A 16867-nucleotide genomic window follows, 5' to 3' on the forward strand; every position below is an offset into this window, starting at 1 on the left:
CTGCACGCAGCAGACATCCTCCTGCCTCGTAAGAAGCCAGAAGCCTCTCCATTCTGCAGACGATTGGACCGCCATAGTGCAGAGGCTATTAATGTATAGATTACTCTATCGGAGGAGCAAAGCCTCCAGCCGGGGGAAGGACATCTTGTTTGCAGCCGCGGGAAGAGTTGCCCAGCTCAAAATTGATTGCTGGACTCGTTCCACCCCTTTGGCGCTCAGACGTGACCCAGCCTTTGTACCAAAGGCCCAGGAGGCTGGAAACCTTCCTGAGAAGATGGGAACCCTGTAAATAATTTCCTGCATTAAAATAGCTACAAGAGTGATCCGTGCCTTACGGCTGGGAGGGAGTTCAACAGGTAACGTGTGTTTGGGCCACCTGTAGCTGCGTGTTTCTAAGTTCAGGCAATGGCTAAAGTAGAGGTTCATTCTTAGGAGCTCAAGAAAATCCTCGAAGGACTTGTTAATAGTTTTATAAGCATAAATATTGGGGGATTTTTTGTCACTATGTGTATTTTCACAATCTCCCGGGGTGGGGGTGTGAAGAACAGGGGGATCCTTTATGCCTGTGAACACTACAATGTTGCACACCTGATTTCTCTGGGAAGCATTTGGCAGCAGTGGATGCCACGGAAGCCCTGTGCAGGCAGAAATTATCCACGTGATAGCAAACTCAGTTTAGGTCTGCATTTTGCAAATGTCCACTGAGCTCCAAAATACCCATTTCAGACTGGGAAAGGAGCTCTCCAGGAATTATTTCTCTCCCCAGACTGATCAGTGCTTCAGCCCGAATTTCCAGTGACAGTACTTAGATGTACACGCTGCGTTTTTTTTATTGTGAGGATGCTGCAAACTTCCCTGAAAACCAGCCACTTCTGCAAATATCCTGGCAAGCAGAATATTTTGGCATCGGAGCAATACGGGCTGAGTCCCACGGCTGTGTCCTCTTTGTGGCTGTGATATTACAGTTTGCTATTAAAATTTCTGGGGAAAATCCCAGCAGCTCTTCCCAGCCTCCCATTTTGCCCATAAATAAAATATCCCAGAGCAGCATATACGTAAGCCTTGGTGCCTGGGCTTTGCCCTGCTCCTGGGGCTTCTGGCAGGGGCTCAGCCTGAGCGGATGCTCACTAGGGCGGCGTGATGGGGATCTGTGCTGGAGCCAGAGAGGATTTTCAGCCTGGAGCCCTCTCCTGGAGGAAAAGGCACTTTTGCTGCCTGGAGAGCGAGAGCTGGAGAGGCGGGATGGGCACGTCCTCCTGCAGCCAGCATCTGGGGCTTTGGAGGTGGGAGGCAGGGGTGTTAAGAGAGGGCAGCCCCAGGTCCTGCTCTCCCAGAGTGGAACGGGTAATTTGGGTAATTTACACTGAGGTTTTGGGGGTGGGAACCTGTATTTGTGCCTCCTCTCTTTTCTTGCCCAGCCTGGAAAATGCTCCCCTGCCTTTCTGGTCCTGGCACCCTTCTCCTCTCCCGAGAGACTGTGGCCTCCTTTACCATCTGCATTAAAAGCAGTCCTTGGGGTGATGCAGGTTGGGACCATCCACCTTTATCGCTGCCTGAGCGTCTTCCCTCTCGGTGCCATACGTAAGGGGATATTTCTTCAGCTTTTATGCTTTTAAAATCAAGCAGCAGCTACCATGGTTTTTTTTGGGTTTTTTTTGGCACGCCTGGTACCAGAGGCACGTGAAAAGGGGTTTTAGGGTATGGTACCAGGCTGGATCCTTCCCAGGGTTGGGGGCAAGGCAGGCACCAGAAAGCCCAGCGATGCCCTGGGATACTCCCAGGCACAGAAAAGGCAGAGGTGCCCAGGGGAGCTTTCAGGAGGAAGGAGCAGTTTCTGACATTAGGTACCTCCAGGCAGAGCCGGCAGCTGAGCTGAGGTTCGGGGAGCAGGGTGGAAAAACTCTCACCCTGGCTGTGCTCTCCATGCCTGCTTTTTAGCCACCGTGCCAGAATAAGCTCCACTTCACAGGGACTTCGGGGGTCTGAGGAGCCCTCGGATTGCTTTACAGGACGCAGGAGCAGCCCGGATCCAAAGGCCACCACCGCAGCCCGGCACCCCGCACCGGGGGGGCCGCCCCCCAAGACCACCTCCAAGCAATGTTTTTTTTTTTATCCCATCGGCGTGACATCTGCCAGAGGTGGGTTTTTCTCCCGGCCGGAGCGTGAGCGGCGTGGAGCTCGCCTTTCCCACCGCCCTGGATGCGGGACTGACCACTCCCCCTCCCTTTGAATAGGCGGCCCTGCTGCAAACACTATGGTATTTCCATCCTCTCCGGCTCCGGCGCGGAGGATAACGCCAGGTAGTTGGGAAGAGATCGGAGACAAGTGTGGGAAGCCGTGGAGGACATAAGCTTTTCCCCCTGGTCTTTCAGCTAAGTAGTAAGTGGCGGTGGGGAGGGAGTCGCTTTAAACTCTTTGGTGGGTTGTAGGTACCTGTGTTCATTTTCAGGACATCTCTAAGATTTGCTTTGCTGGGGATTTACTTTTACTCTCTCCATTTCCAGTTTCACCCAGTAGCTGATTCAGGTGCTTGCTAACAGTACTGCAGGATTGTATATAAATGTCTGAGCTGATGCTTCCCTTTAAAAATCCTTTTTTATATATATATATATATATATGTGGAGTATATAAAGTTTATATGTATGTTTAGGAGAACGTTATTGTTTCGCTCGTCTAGGTAGAGGGCTGCGCCTTGGCATGATCACAGTGGATTAAATTTGCAGTTCCTTTTATGTTTTGGGTTGCATTTTGGTTCGGGTGGGGGCTGGCTCGCTTTTGTGGTGAGGTGGGGGGAGAAGCGAGGTCGGATGCTCCCTCCAGCCCTGCGGACGGACAGACAGACAAGGAGCGAACCCCTCAGACCAGGGCTGATTCCTGCCTTTGGAGAGATGCTTGAAAAGGGGTTCGCTGTGGCACTTCCACATGGTTTCAATAGCGATGCCATCCCCCAAAGGGCAGAAAGCACCACGGGTGCCAGCATTTGCTTTTGGGAGGAATCGGAGCCCCGGGTATGACAGCCACAGGGATGTGCCGCTGCCATTCCTTGGGAAGGGCACAATCCTGCATCCCTCACCCAGCCAAAAAGAGCTGGTGGGAGGTTCGAGTCCCCAAGGAGCACAGCCAAGGCCTTCCCCCTTCCCATTAGTCTCTAAATCATTGCTTTGCATGTGGCCACTCATTTGGTATTACAGTTACCACCGACTTCCCATCCTGTGCTGTCAACTGACACCTTTTGGGGCTGTGGGCTGGGTCCGGAGTGGTTTCCTGCTCACAGGCTGTTCACGCTGCCGCTAATCCAGCTGGTTTTTTAAGCTCACCCCTGCCTGGCGTGTAAACAATTTTCTGGCAAACAAGATTTTTTGGGCTACCCGGGCATTTTCACCTCGGGCAGCAGGGAATGGCACCGCTCACCTGGCGGCTGGGATCTGGGTGGAAGCCCATCGGGCGTTTTGTGCATTGGGATCTCCCCCCTCAGCTTTGGGGTACCAGGTACACCCCCAAATCAGGGAACACCCCAGTGCTATTTTCCTCCGAGCTCTCTGAGGCACAGGGAAATGAAAGGTAACCTAACTTTATAAAGCGGTTTGGATACTTAATGAAGAGGTGCTTAGTGGGGTTTTCAAAGCCCTGGCTGGTCCCAAGCGTCCTGCTGCGGGTCACACATGGAATTTGGAGTAAACCACAGACTTACAGCTGGACCACCAATCCCTGACCAAATCCCCTTTGCCATGGGGCAATTGGGATCTCTGAGACAGGGAGTGCGTGCTCCTTGCGGGGCCAGACCCTTCCCTGCTGCAGGGGATCCCTCACCGAACAGCAGGAAACTCATCTGGTTCTTTCCCCCTTCTCTTTGCCCCAGCTGAGGATCTGGCCCGTGACGTGCTGTAAGTCTATTATTTCACGGAGGGAAATTAATGAGTCAAATAACAGATGACCTAATTAACACCCCCCCCACACCCATTCACATCTTCCTGCAACAGCACGTAGCTGCGAGGATCCAAGAGAGCGCGGCGGGGTTTAACGGCAACAGCCTCTCTTGTTTAATATCCCCCCGAAACCCCTCTCTTTGCCATCACCCGTCAACTCACTGTAGATTTGGTGGCATTATTAATTATAAAATAGCAGCTGAGTAACAGATGAATGAGCAGGGTAACGGAGAAGTGTAAAACAGAAAGCAGTTCACTCCCACGCACAGAGAACGAGGGCTCGTGGGTGCATGTGTGTGTATGGGACTGGTCCAAACCTCAGCCGTCCTGGCATTATCTTGTGAGCGCTGCCATCCATCCTGGCCAGAGCGTGTCCAGCCAAACGGGAAGGCTCTTAAGGTACCATCACATCCCCTTCAGATCCAACAGCTACTGAGAGAAGAAAGGGCACAGTGTTAAAGCAGAGAGTGATGTGGTGACAGGCAACACCCCCCTGCCCCAGCCCCTTCCAGCCTCATCTTTCCCAGAAACAGCACGAACAACCTTCTTATGGCAGCGCTAATCCGGCCGCAATCGTGTGGTTGAGATAGTGGCTCCGGGGCTGGGATGCCCGGCTTCTCACCCTCACTTTCTCCCTCTGACCTTCGCCAAGGGGTTTAATCTTTCGCAGTATTTATGGCGGGTGCAGGAGGGCAATTGCTATATTGCCCTATTTACCACAGCATCTTTATTTACTGCCCTGCCCACCCTCCCTTCAGTAAAACAGGTATTATCTCGGGGAACGCTTCAAAGTTTTAAAATCCTGACAAATGTGGCATGCCCTGATGGGAAAGGGAGACAGGAGGTGGCCGATCTGTTAAAAAGCATGGTATGTAAATAGGCAGCACGAGGAACATGCTCATTCCTACCGCTCGTAACCCTGCTTTAGGGATGCTCCTTCTATTTTAAGCTGGTGCCAGGGTTTGATGAGTTGAATGAGGTTTTTAACATGCCAACAGAACAACAAACACTCCTTCCCCTGAGAACTGAATTGGCAGGCGGCCTGGAAAGTGCCAGGATTTCAAGGGTTAAGGCCCTGCGGAAGAATGTCATTTCCACGAGCTGTTTCCCCCACCCCCTCAAAGATGATAAATTATTGCTTGATGCAAAAATAAAATGGCTATCACTAAGCAGCTTTGGGCCAGAGAGCTGCCAGCGCGGTAGCCCAGGGAGGATGGACATGTTGAAGGTGCGGCTTCTCATTTTTCAAGTCTTCATTCATGTTCTCGAGGTCAGAAATGTTGCGATGGGGTTGCTGGTGCTGCCTCATCCTCCTGGCTTCCCATCAAACCCCGAGGAAAGGGACTCTCGGTTTATTAGGATGGAGAAAAGCGCCCAAATGCTGTTCTGCAGCTGCAGTGACACCTTAACTTGGGCTGAAAGATGAGGGATGGGCAGGAGTTGAAGTTTCCTACAACTCAGAAATCGGGGAGCAATCTGAACCACAGGATTTTACAACAGACAGAGGAGACCCGAGCACAGAGCCCTGAACTGGGAATCAGGGGTGGGAGCTGCCGGTCTTGATTCTGCCATGGGAAAGTCACTGTGGTCTCACCCCACTTCCCTTTCCCCATCCTTAAAACAATATAATAGAGAACCACTATATGAGAATACTGTAAAGGGTCTTCATATATCCAATAGATAAAATTTTGCTTTGTCTTAATATACATTTTTCACTCCTTCCTAACTTCTGCGTGTGTTAATCATGAGGACAAACAGCTTTTCCCTCTTTAAACTAAGCTTGGTAATTCGTTTATAAAAGAAAAAAACAACCAACCCTCTTGCAAAAGAGGAGGGATGGATGCTGAAATGAAATTAAAATTTTAATTTAGTTTAGAAATGACCCAAGAGTCTAATAGCTTTGGCTGGTACTTGATCAAGTCCCAAAATAAATGCTGTTTCTCCCACACATGTTTTCACAATAAGACGGGAATAATAAGAGCAAACAATAAGACTGAAGTCAAGCTGTTAAGTCATTAAGGATTTTACCAAATGGCTCTGATTCCCCTCTATTTATTAACAGCTCTCAGCAGGCCGTGGATCTTGATTATCTTGGTATAAATCTGCAGTGATTTCCTTAATATCGGCCAAGTTACCTGCCACGAAGAGCACTATCATTGAATTTAGTTCAGCTGCAAGCTCCTGAGCGGTCATTAAAGCCTTCTAATGGCATCCAGGGGGAGGAGAGGAACTATTTAGGCCCTTATTAGAGGAAGCTGGAGAGAAGAAAAATATGGCTCAAACATCAGGGAAACTTGCTGACAGTGAGAGATGTATTGGGCTGTGAAGTAGTTTCCTATGGGAAGTGATGGAAGTTCTGTTAAAATTAGCCCGGACAAAGCACCCCAGAGCTCCCTCTCTGCTGTCACCCGGCCTCGCGTATCTGTTTATCCAGAGCATGATTGTTTTGCACACAGAATCGCCTCACCTGCCTTTTTCCAGCAGGGCTCAGCTTCCAGGTCCCTTCGGCAGCCCAGAGCCTGCATCTCTCTGTTGTTTAAGCCTTGTTAAACCCGCATCAGGCTTGGGGCGGGGGGGGGGGCTGATTTAACTTGCATTTAAGCTTGATGGGGGCATGGAGGTTGTGTGTCTGACCCCACTAGAGCTTTTTAACAGCAGGTTGGAGCGGAGACAAACTGAAAAGCAACCTCTCCTTGCTCTCAGTCTGTTAGAGCTGCTGTCTAGAGATGATAATTCCCCTTTTCCAGGCCAGGGCTGGGGAGAGGGTTGTGGTTGCTGCTTTATTCTGGCAATTCTTTACTGCATGAAGCCTTGTCCTGGGTGTCAGGATGGGTTTAGTCCTTCTCCCGGTGACCCAAGAACATGCTGCTTCGAGCATCAACGTGTGGTGCTTTGCTGGAAGGTTCAACTGGCGAGGGTGTCCCGAGAAAGACGCAAACGACCTTCAGCGAGGCGTGAAAGCAGCTCTCCAGAACTGTTGCCGCTTCAGCCTCTTGATCAAAGGAAAATAAAAAAAACCCAGCCCAACCCCAACTGCAGCAATGAGCTCCACGCACCTTCTTTGTTTCACCCAGCTGCGAGGAGATTGGAGCAAACCTGTTTTAAGGCCGGGTGAGGGCAGGCTGGGGGGGGCGTGCACCGATGCTGAGGTTAGTTAAGGCTTCTCAGCCACAGCGACTTGCAATACGTGTGTTTTTGGGTGGCTCGACGCGCAAAGAGAAATAGCCACCGTGTGGGTAGTTTCGGGTTTTGTGAATTAAAAAAAGAAGTTTAAAAAAAAAAAATATAGAAAATACTGGTGTTAGAGCAAAAGTTAGTAATACCAAGCAGGAAATGATGATAATCATTTAATGCGCACACACACGCGTGCAGGTGTTTCACATTTGGCCATTTGTCACAGAGCGCGGTGGGGGACACTCTCTGGAGCCCCTCTTTGCTGAAGCAGTGAGTGAGGTGCAGCTGGAGCAGGCTCTGGCCACTGCCTGGATGTTTGGTAGCCACTGGCTGGCCCCCAGCAGTAGCCAAGCCCCTGGTCCCAGGAGCAGGGAAGGGGTGGAGGGATGGCTGGGAGCAGAGCCCAGTGCCTCCAAGAGCTATTTGTTGGTGGAAGTGCAGAAGCAGAGGCTGAAGGTAGCGTGGTTGCACTGGCCGTGTCCAGAAGACAGAATCACCACAGAATCACAGATGGTTTGGGTTGGAAGGGACTCTTAAAGGCCATCAAGTCCCCTCCAACGAGCAGGGACATCTTCGACTAGACCAGGTTGCTCAGAGCCCCGTCTAAGCTGACCTGGAAAATATCCAGGGATGAGGCATCCACCACCTCTCTGGACAACCTAGGCCCGTGTTTTTATAGAATCACAGAGTCACAGAATGGTTTGGGTTGGAGGGGACCTTAAAGACCATCCAGTTCCCCTCCCTGCCCTTGCCAGGGACACCTGCCACTTGACCAGGTTGCTCAAGCCCCCTCCAACCTGGCCTTGAACCCCTCCAGGGATGGGGCAGCCACAGCTTCTCGGGGCAACCTGGGCCAGGCTCTCACCACCCTCACAGCAAAGAAGTTCTTCCCCACATCTCATCTCAATCTCCCCTCTTTCAGCGTCAAACCCTTCCCCCTCCTCCTATGGCTCCCCTCCCTCATCAAGAGTCCCTCCCCAGCTTTCCTGGAGCCCCTTGAGGGACTGGAAGGGGCTCGAAGGTCTCCCCGGAGCCTTCTCTTCTTGGGGCTGTACACGACGTCTCGGAAAAGTGTTGCCTCCACAGCGGTTACCGTCGGTAGCAGAGGAGGCAGAAACCCAAAGGGAGGTATTTCAGGGGAACTGCTGTGTCCTCAGAGAGGTTAAAACAGTGGCAGCTCTTCCATCTCGCAGGCCGTGCCGTGTATCATGATGAAAATAGCCATTCCCCTTGGCTCCGAGTCACATCCTGCCGGAGCGAGCCCTTCCCAGCCCAGGCTACTCCCCTTTTACTCTTCCCTCCCGGCACCTCTAAGTCATATTCCCCAAAACACGGAAAGTGCCTTGGCCCTGCGTTTTCCGCAGGGGGAAAAACATCCACATATTTGAAACACAGAGCCAGGTGCCAGCTCCTTCACCTACACAAATGGGCTGATGGGTGATTAAAAATCACATCTCATGGACAGCACTGGCAGAAGGACTTGCTCGCAGGAGTACATCCCATGCTAGGAATGCCGCGTGAAACCGTGACCCGCTCCCGTGGGCTGGGATGAGTGATTGCTGCGCCGCTAATTACTCAGGAATTAGTCCCAGCAATGCAAGGCAGAGCTTTAGCAAGGGGAACAATGCGGGAAAGCAGAAGGTGTCTCTTGAAAACAGCAAAGTGCTTTGTGAAACAGGCTGTTGTTGACAAAATTTTTACAGGAAAAGTGTTGATCTCAACAAACTGGCTTTTTTTTTTTTTTCTCAAAAGAAAAAAAATTGGCAACAATTTCCCACCGATTCTACAGCAAAGGAAATATGATCTCATCTTCCCTCCGAGTAGCTCCATCAGCTTCCAGGTGATAATTCATTCACCATTGTCAGGCTCTCATCAGTTTAGGCTGACGGAGCTGTGCGTTCCCATTGTTGATACAACACGTCTAATCACAATATCTGCTATTCATATGGAGATATTTTCCTCTTAACTTCTCCAGCTTAAACTCATTAAGCTGGTAGCCTGGTCCTAGCTGTATATGGCTGTGAGAAAGCATGGATTTAGCCGATATTACCAATTTTCATGCCTCCCTAATGTCCATCTCCATTTCTGCAGGCCCCTCTGAGATGATGAGTTACTATATGGACACAACCATCGGCAACGCAGCCCCTTATCCTTTGCCTCGCCCTGGAGTGATGGTAAGAAGGGAATTTGGGTTATTTTTCCATCCCTCGCAGTTTTCTCTCTGGCTGCTGTGACTTTGCCAGCCCATTCGCTGCCAGTGCTCGGCGTTGGCCGCTAAATGGTTCCAAGGTTTCATGTCCAAATGCCGAGTGTTTACCCGGCACTTACCTGAGCCTCTGGAGCCTGCAAACCCTCCACAGAGAATGGGGTCTCTGCGTGGGATTTCCTGCACTTGTGCTGGCAGGAGGACTGGGAGTAGGATTGACTGGGAGGGGTGGGTGACACACCAGAAGGCTGTGCCGCCATCCAACAAGACCTGGACAGGCTGGAGAGTTGGGCAGAGAGGAACCTGATGAAATTCAACAAGGGCAAGTGTAGGGTCCTGCCCCTGGGGAGGAATAACACCCTGCAACAGGACAGGTTGGGGGCTGACCTGCTGGAGAGCAGCTCTGAGGAAAAAGACCTGGGAGTCCTGGTGGACAAGAGGATGCCCATGAGCCAGCAATGTGCCTTTGTGGCCAAGAAGGCCAATGGCATCCTGGGGTGCATAAAGAAGAGTGTGACCAGCAGGTGGAGGGAGGTCATCCTCCCCCTCTACTCTGCCCTGGGGAGGCCTCATCTGGAGCACTGGATCCAGTTCTGGGCTTACCAGTTCAAGGACAGGGAACTGCTGGAGAGGGTACAGCAAAGGGCTACGAAGATGATGAGGGTACTAGAACACCTCTCTGCTGAGGAAAGGCTGAGGGACTTGGGACTTCTTAGTCTGGAGAAGAGAAGACTGAGTGGGGATCTGATCAACGCCTATAAATACTGAAAGGGTGGGTGTCAGGAGGATGGGGCCAGTCTTTTTTCAGTGGTGCCCAGGGACAGGACGAGAGGTAACGGGCACAAACTTGAACATGAGAAGTTCCATCTAAACATGAGGAGGAACTTTCCTATGAGGGTGACAGAGACCTGGAAGAGGCTGCCCAGAGAGGTGGTGGAGTCTCCTTCTCTGGAGACATTCAAAACCTGCCTGCAAATGTTCCTGTTCAACCTGCTCGGGGTTGACCTGCTCTGGAAGGGGATTGGACTCGATTATCTCCAGAGGTCCCTTCCAACCCCAAATCAACTCGTGATTCTGCAATTCTTTGGGCAACCATTGTCTCGGAACCTCTGCTCCCCGCACTGACCTTCACCTGCCGGGGACAGAGGCAGCGGGACCAGCACAAAGCAGATCGGGCTCTGGGAAAGTGTTGGTTGATGTGGATGGAGGTTTTCTGGGGCAATTTTGGTGCTCCCTCTCCTGAGCCAGCTCCTCTCTGTGCAGCTGATGGGTGGTTATGGATAATATATGTTAGAGTGGGATCCTGGGCATCCCCATGCCGACTGCCAGCAGCTACGGGATGGGTTTGACCATGCTTTGACCTCTATTTAGGGAAATCAGACCTTTATTTAGAGAAATCACATTAATATACATTTGTCCAAAGAAATACTGGCCGTTATTTCTGGTCAGATGAAAGCTGTAACTCTGAGCCAAGACACCGGCCTGCACAGAAGCCGTGCTAGAAAGCAAAATTTTCACCAAATGAGGAAGAAAACACTACTCTGACACGTGAAATATTTCTAACGCAGCTCGATATTTTTCCTTTAAGGGGTTCCGAGCATGCACTTAGCTTTAAAATATTGATTGGCAATGAAGCAAAACTATTTCCCTGCAGGGAAATACCAATGCTAATACTACCTGAAAACATCCTGAATTTATTCATATGTACATATATGTTGTTATCCTCTTCCATAGAGATATACACTTATATGTACCATATATTATATGGCATATGTGTATATACACATGTGTACATACCATAAATATGTATATAAGGTATATACATATCTATACACTATATATACATATTTATAAATATATCTGTATAAAATAGTTCTGTATAAAATAAAATGAAAATTATATCCTGGGATATTTTCATATACCTATACATGCTTGTATAAATAATACATATATTTTCTTTATAAAGTTTAAATACAACTTTATATACAATAAAAACAAACATATGTAATATATAATGACAGTTATAACTGAGGATTACATATGTGTGGTTATATACATGCATATATCACACATATCAATGCATGTATATATTTATAATATATGACCTGTAAGCATATAATAATACGATGTCTTGTGCAATATACCTGTAATAATACAGAAGTTTATATAAATATACATGTGTGTATATACTTCATGTGTGCATACCACGTGTATATACACATGTATGTATGTACATGTCCATGAACATAAAGATAAATAACACAAATATAAACATGAATAAGGCAAATATAAATGTAAACATGAATATAGCCACAAATAATGTTGCTATAAATAGGAATATGAACATGAACAGGATGCCTTGCCCCAGTTCCAGCCAGCATGGGCCAGGCTCCCCCATGGTGCCAGGGCTGCCCCCTGGCCAGGGCCCCCCACCTCCTCACAGGCCCCCACATTTTGGGGGGCTGTGGGGCCTCCTGCCTCAGGCCGATGAAAAATAAGGGCTGAAACATTCCCTCCGCTCATGGAGGGCGTCCTCCCCACAGCCAGCCCTGAGGAGAGCCCCCTCCCCGCCACCATCTTGCTGAGCACAGCCTCACTGCAGGCCTCCATTATTTTTACCTCAAGTTTGTTTAGAAAAGGGTCTTTTTGACCTCAACATGATGCCCCTCAGACGGGTGAGTTTGGACGACATAGCTTCTCCTGAGCAACCCCTGCTGTCTCAGGGCTTTGTGCCTGAATTTGGGAGGGGGGGGGGTGTGACAGCGCTCTGCCACCTTGCACAGGGCGGCCATTTCGCTCCCCTGACGCTTTTTTCCCTCTGCTGCTCCCAGAAGCAAGGTGCTGCCGGCCCCTGCGAGGATCCCTGGGTGACCTGCGGCTTTCAGGCCGCCTGCTGCCAGCCCAGGACGTGCTGCCCGCTCTGGGATGAGCCCGCCACACAAGAGGTGCCCACTGGCCTGGAGCACTACAGCACGGGTAGGACACCATTTTGGGGGTGGCTTTGCAAACCAGGATGGCACCTTTCCCCCTTGTGCCTTAAAGCTCCACAATAGAATCATCTTGTTTGCTGTCCAGTGTGTGTCCCTTGTCTCCTTCCTCCTATATTTCTTTCTGCCCCAGTCCTGACATAATTTATTGGGGTGTTTTGCCCTTATTGCAGCCAAAGGGCACCTACCACAGCATCACCAGGTCAATACCTCCCTCAAGAGTCTTCCTCAATGGAGATGGGGCCAGAAAGCAGATAAAAACCTTAAACCTGCTTTGTTTAACTATTGTCCTCCCATCTGAGTGATGCTGAAGGATGAGAGCTTCCTTCTTTTCCACCATGGCATGGATGCCTGGCTGGGATTACCCCTCTCCTCTTTTTGGGTGGTGATTATGATGTCCAGGACATAAAAAAAATCATCAAATGCAAGTCCCTCCTTGTATTTAGGGACTCCAGCCATGGTTACTGCTCTCTGGGGGGCTGACAGACATGGGGGTTTCCAGGAGGATACCATGGGCAAGGTGGACCTGCCAACCTGTTGGTTGCTTCTTCAGCATTTCTCATGCCATTTGCAGGACTGATGTCCTTGTTGGTGGCTTTGGTAAGGCAATGTGGTCTTCATGGAGGCTTGCAAGGAGCTGGAGAGGTCTGAGTTTTAATTTAATTGTGGTTGTAATTTTGGATCTTTTGCCCTTGTTGCTCATCACCTTCCTCCTAGGGAGGGCAGTGGCATGGTCTTCAGGCAACAACAGCTGGAGATGTGTGGTCACGCTGTGCTGTCAGGGCTGTGCAGTTGCAATGTGCTGCACAGCTAAAGCAGTTCACTGACTTGGACTAGATGATCATCTTCTCTAATGCATTCATAATTTGAAAGTCGTTACAAAATCGCCGGTGACTAATTCTTGCCCTGCACGTTGTTCAACCCGTGAATACTCAATCTGAGCTTGCAGTTTGGGCTGTGTCTTGTATAACTGACGGGCAGGACAGATGTCGGGCGGCAAGTCAGTCCTCCTGCCTGCGGGACGGGTGATGAGGCACCACCAAAGAGCCTGGTTGAGCTGCGGCAGGAGAGGACTCAGGTACACCATGGCACAGGCCAACCACAGGAACTCAAGAAAGAGCTCGAGTTGCACAAATGTGACCTTTGCAAAGGGCCAATATGAAGTTTATGTTTCACTTAAGTCCCACATAAGCCTATCATGAAGCACTTAAATCCCATGTAAGCTTTTGCATGGCATGTGCTGGTCTTTTGTGACTTGTTCCCGGCTCGTTAGTTATGCACATTGGCCTCTTGGGAGGGGAAAAGTCCTGATGTTTAGAGACATTTTGCAGCTAAAGAGTTCAGCAGAACCAGCGACTGCTGCGGTCAAATGTACAGTTCCAAATCTCTCCTTGGCAAATATTCAGGCATTTTGATTTTTTTTTTCTTTTTCTCCTTTGGTGAGCACTCGTGTGTGAGCAGGAGATGGACACAGAGTGCTGCGCCTGTGGCTGGAGTGAAACTTCTGCTGCATATTCCCAGCCGTTCTTATTTCAGCTATTTGCTCAACTCCTGTGGGTGACCTCTCTCAGCATGATGTCAACTCTGCTCTGATGAAATCTGCCCTTGCAGCATTTGGATTTACTCAAACATTTTGCAAATCTGTGCCTGGAAAGTTTTCTTTGTGTTTTTTTTTTTCCCTACCCTCTCCCCTTTTCTGTGAAAGTTCTCTCTCCAGGGACCAACATATCTGCAACCCAGATCTTCATTACCCCATGCTGGGTCTGTGAAATTTCTCATTGCAGAGACTGGAGCCTGGTTCAAACCTCAGTGAAGCCAGTAAAAGAAAAAAGACAATAAAAAAAGCTGCCGTTGTCTCCAACAGGTTTCGATCAAACTTTTGGTACTTTAGGATGGGCAGGACAGGCCTCTGATTCTCTTGCAATAACTAAGAGTTACTTTTCAGTTCTTCCTGTTACAGTGCAAAGTACTCTTTCTCTGATTATTTTTTTTTAATACTGGTGTTTCTTCAGTCTAGAGCAGTTGCTAAATTTAAATGAGAGGAAACTCTCATTTGTATATACCGCCAGGAACGGTCTTTCATTTCTCCTTTGTGTTTCGGGTGCACATTAAAACCATTTGTCATCTATTCTTCTGGTGTACTAGAGGCTATTTTGGTTTTCATGGTCTTGATGTTGGTGAAAGAAACAAGTCAACAAGGAAAATGCAAGTGTGAATATATCCTCTTGCAATAGAAACCCACAGCATTTCTATAAGTTTTAGAGCTGCTTGCGTTTAGAGAAATATTTTGCTTTTGAAGCTTGGGTGAGTTTATTTACATTGTGCTTGATGTCCGATTAGATTATTCAGTGATACGGATAAAGGAAGGCCTGATGTGGATTTAGCTTGTTGATTGAGACAAGAAGGTGATGGGTTTTTGGTTTTTCTTTAAAAAAGCAAACATTTGGAAATGGTATGGAGTCAGTTTTATTTGTTAGCTTGCTACCACGGCCTCCGGTGCCTATGTTGGGACTATCACTGCCCAGAGAATTGACCTAAATGGAGCCTGCAGCCCACAAAGGGCACATCCCAGAGGTGCTAGAAAACAAACAGCAAGAAGGGAGCTGCTGCCTATTCATGAAAACTGTCCCTGCCCCTTGGACGGGTGGGAAGAGGAGCGTAGAGGCCATTGCACCTCGGCTGAACCGTCTGGCGGCCAAAATTACGGGTGCCATGTGTCTGCCCGAGATGGCAAGCTTTGCTGAAAGGATGCTGAAAGCCACACTGAGCGCCGTGTGTTTAATTCCTAAGGTAATAGTATCCTTTTTGGCCGAGACAAGGTTAGGCACAAAAGCGGAGCGGGGGAAAAGATTTGATAGCAGTGATACAATTTCAGCACGGACGCAGTCCTGGCGGCGCTGCCTTTTGGAGCCAAGGCCACTTTGACAACCCCTTCCACTCTGAGTGGGTTTGTTTTCCTTAGTGATAGGGGAGATAAAGCTGTTGTTAATGGCAAGCGAGGGATGAAACGACTCTGACTGAAGAAATTTCTATGACTGTTGTGCTGAATTGGCACCCTTAGACTGAAGGTGCTCCCAGCACTTTGGGAGCGTTTGAGGGAGTGTCTTTGGGATTTTGCAAGGCAAGAAATGAAACAAAAGCCTTTTCTAGAGGAGAAATTAAGAGCTGCGGGACTGACTCGGCTTCCGAAAGCAATCGTGCTGATTTCAGTCAGGCTTCTTGCACCGAGACACTGTCACAAGTAAAAGGCATCACCTTGGGCTCATCCCCAGCACCCAGCAGGGTTCAGGCAGTGCCATGGGAGGGCAGGGCGCAGAGACCAGCCTTACACTCTGGCCACATTGGCTTGGTGCCGCCTCTCAGCCCAGAATATTTTGGCTTTATTAGCTTTGGGGGTAGCACATCCCTAATGCAGCCAACCTGCATCCGACCCCCTGGTCCTTCACGGACATCAGGTCCCCGCAGCTTGGGCCATGGTGGTGTTGTGCTGGGTTTGGCAGGTTTCTCCCTTGCAGCTGGAGAAACAGATTGCAATGTGCCACATTGCCCCACGTCCACAAAATTGGCATGCCCTCCCTTTGCCCCCACCCTGCTAACTCTGGTTGTAATCTTCCTCCGAGCCCAGCTCTCAGCTCAGCCTGGACTGCAGGCAGGGGTCCCATGGGAGCCGCCTGCCTCCGTGGCGAACTCTCCCTGCTTTTCCCCGTGTTGTCCCCTCCTTCGCTGCGAGACCTGCTCTTTCCGTGGTGGAGATCCCCAGAGGAAAGCTCTTTCTGTGAGCAGTTTCTGGGCCGTCTTCCAGGCCCAAGCTCGGAGGAAGGGGGCTTGAGGAGGAGGAAGGGGGGGGGGGGGGAGGGAAGGTGAAAGCTGACCAGGCTCAGCCCGATGGCTTCTCCAGCTGCAGCACATTTTCCAAGCGAAGCTTTAAAAAAAAAAAAAAAAAAAATCTGCATTTTTTTTTTTCATGTCCTTTTATCCTATTTTTAACTGCGGCCTCCTTCCTTTTCTCAGCCTCCTCCAACACTTCCCCCCCTCCCCTGCGCTGCTGCTGCCTCCCCCGCACGCTCTCCGAGAGATGAATGGGCGTCTTTTCACAGGGCACTCACATCTGCAAGAACTAGCAGGACTTCACCAGCGGTTCTCTGGGACCAGACCATACACCCTCTCCCTCCTTAATAAACGAGGGCATGGAGGAAAGCGAAGGGAAACACAACAGGGTGTAGATAAAAAGGGGTGAGCCCCCCCGGGGAGGGACAAGGGAGAGCAGAGGTGATGGATGCTGATTCATTTCAAGGCTCAACAAAAGCCATGCACAGAATCCTGCCTCTTCCCAACCTGCTGCTGCTTGTTCCCCCGATCTGCAGCCCTCCCTGGCCATTGGCTCGGGCCCCAGGGGATGAATGAGCCCTTTCTGCTGGGCACTCTTGTCATCCTCTGGCCAGCGACGTGCCACAGCCTCTTGCGAGCCTTGGGGTCTGGCGCTGGTTATTGCCTGGTTGGAATGGGTTTTTCTTTGCCCCTTTTTCTTCCTGGCAATCTTTGGGTGTTTCACTGGCTCCAGTTAAAGACATGCC

General features: G+C 49.9%; 1 protein-coding gene across 2 annotated transcripts in view; it reads left to right on the forward strand.

The window, feature by feature from the left end:
* Positions 1–2254: 2254 nt before the first annotated feature.
* Positions 2255–16867, forward strand: part of ETS1 (ETS proto-oncogene 1, transcription factor) — an 80552-nt gene continuing 65939 nt past the window's right edge. Inside the window, exons 1-3 of one of the 2 annotated variants that reach the window (XM_074162542.1) lie at positions 2255–2300; positions 9192–9274; positions 12138–12282. In XM_074162542.1, coding sequence (XP_074018643.1) covers positions 2255–2300; positions 9192–9274; positions 12138–12282 — 274 coding nt within the window. Of the gene's footprint in view, positions 2380–9191; positions 9275–12137; positions 12283–16867 lie in introns of both variants that reach the window. The other variant, XM_074162543.1, reaches the window with a different exon arrangement.

This window comes from Numenius arquata, chromosome 22, assembly GCF_964106895.1.
Source record: "Numenius arquata chromosome 22, bNumArq3.hap1.1, whole genome shotgun sequence".
Taxonomy (NCBI): Eukaryota; Metazoa; Chordata; class Aves; order Charadriiformes; family Scolopacidae; genus Numenius; species Numenius arquata.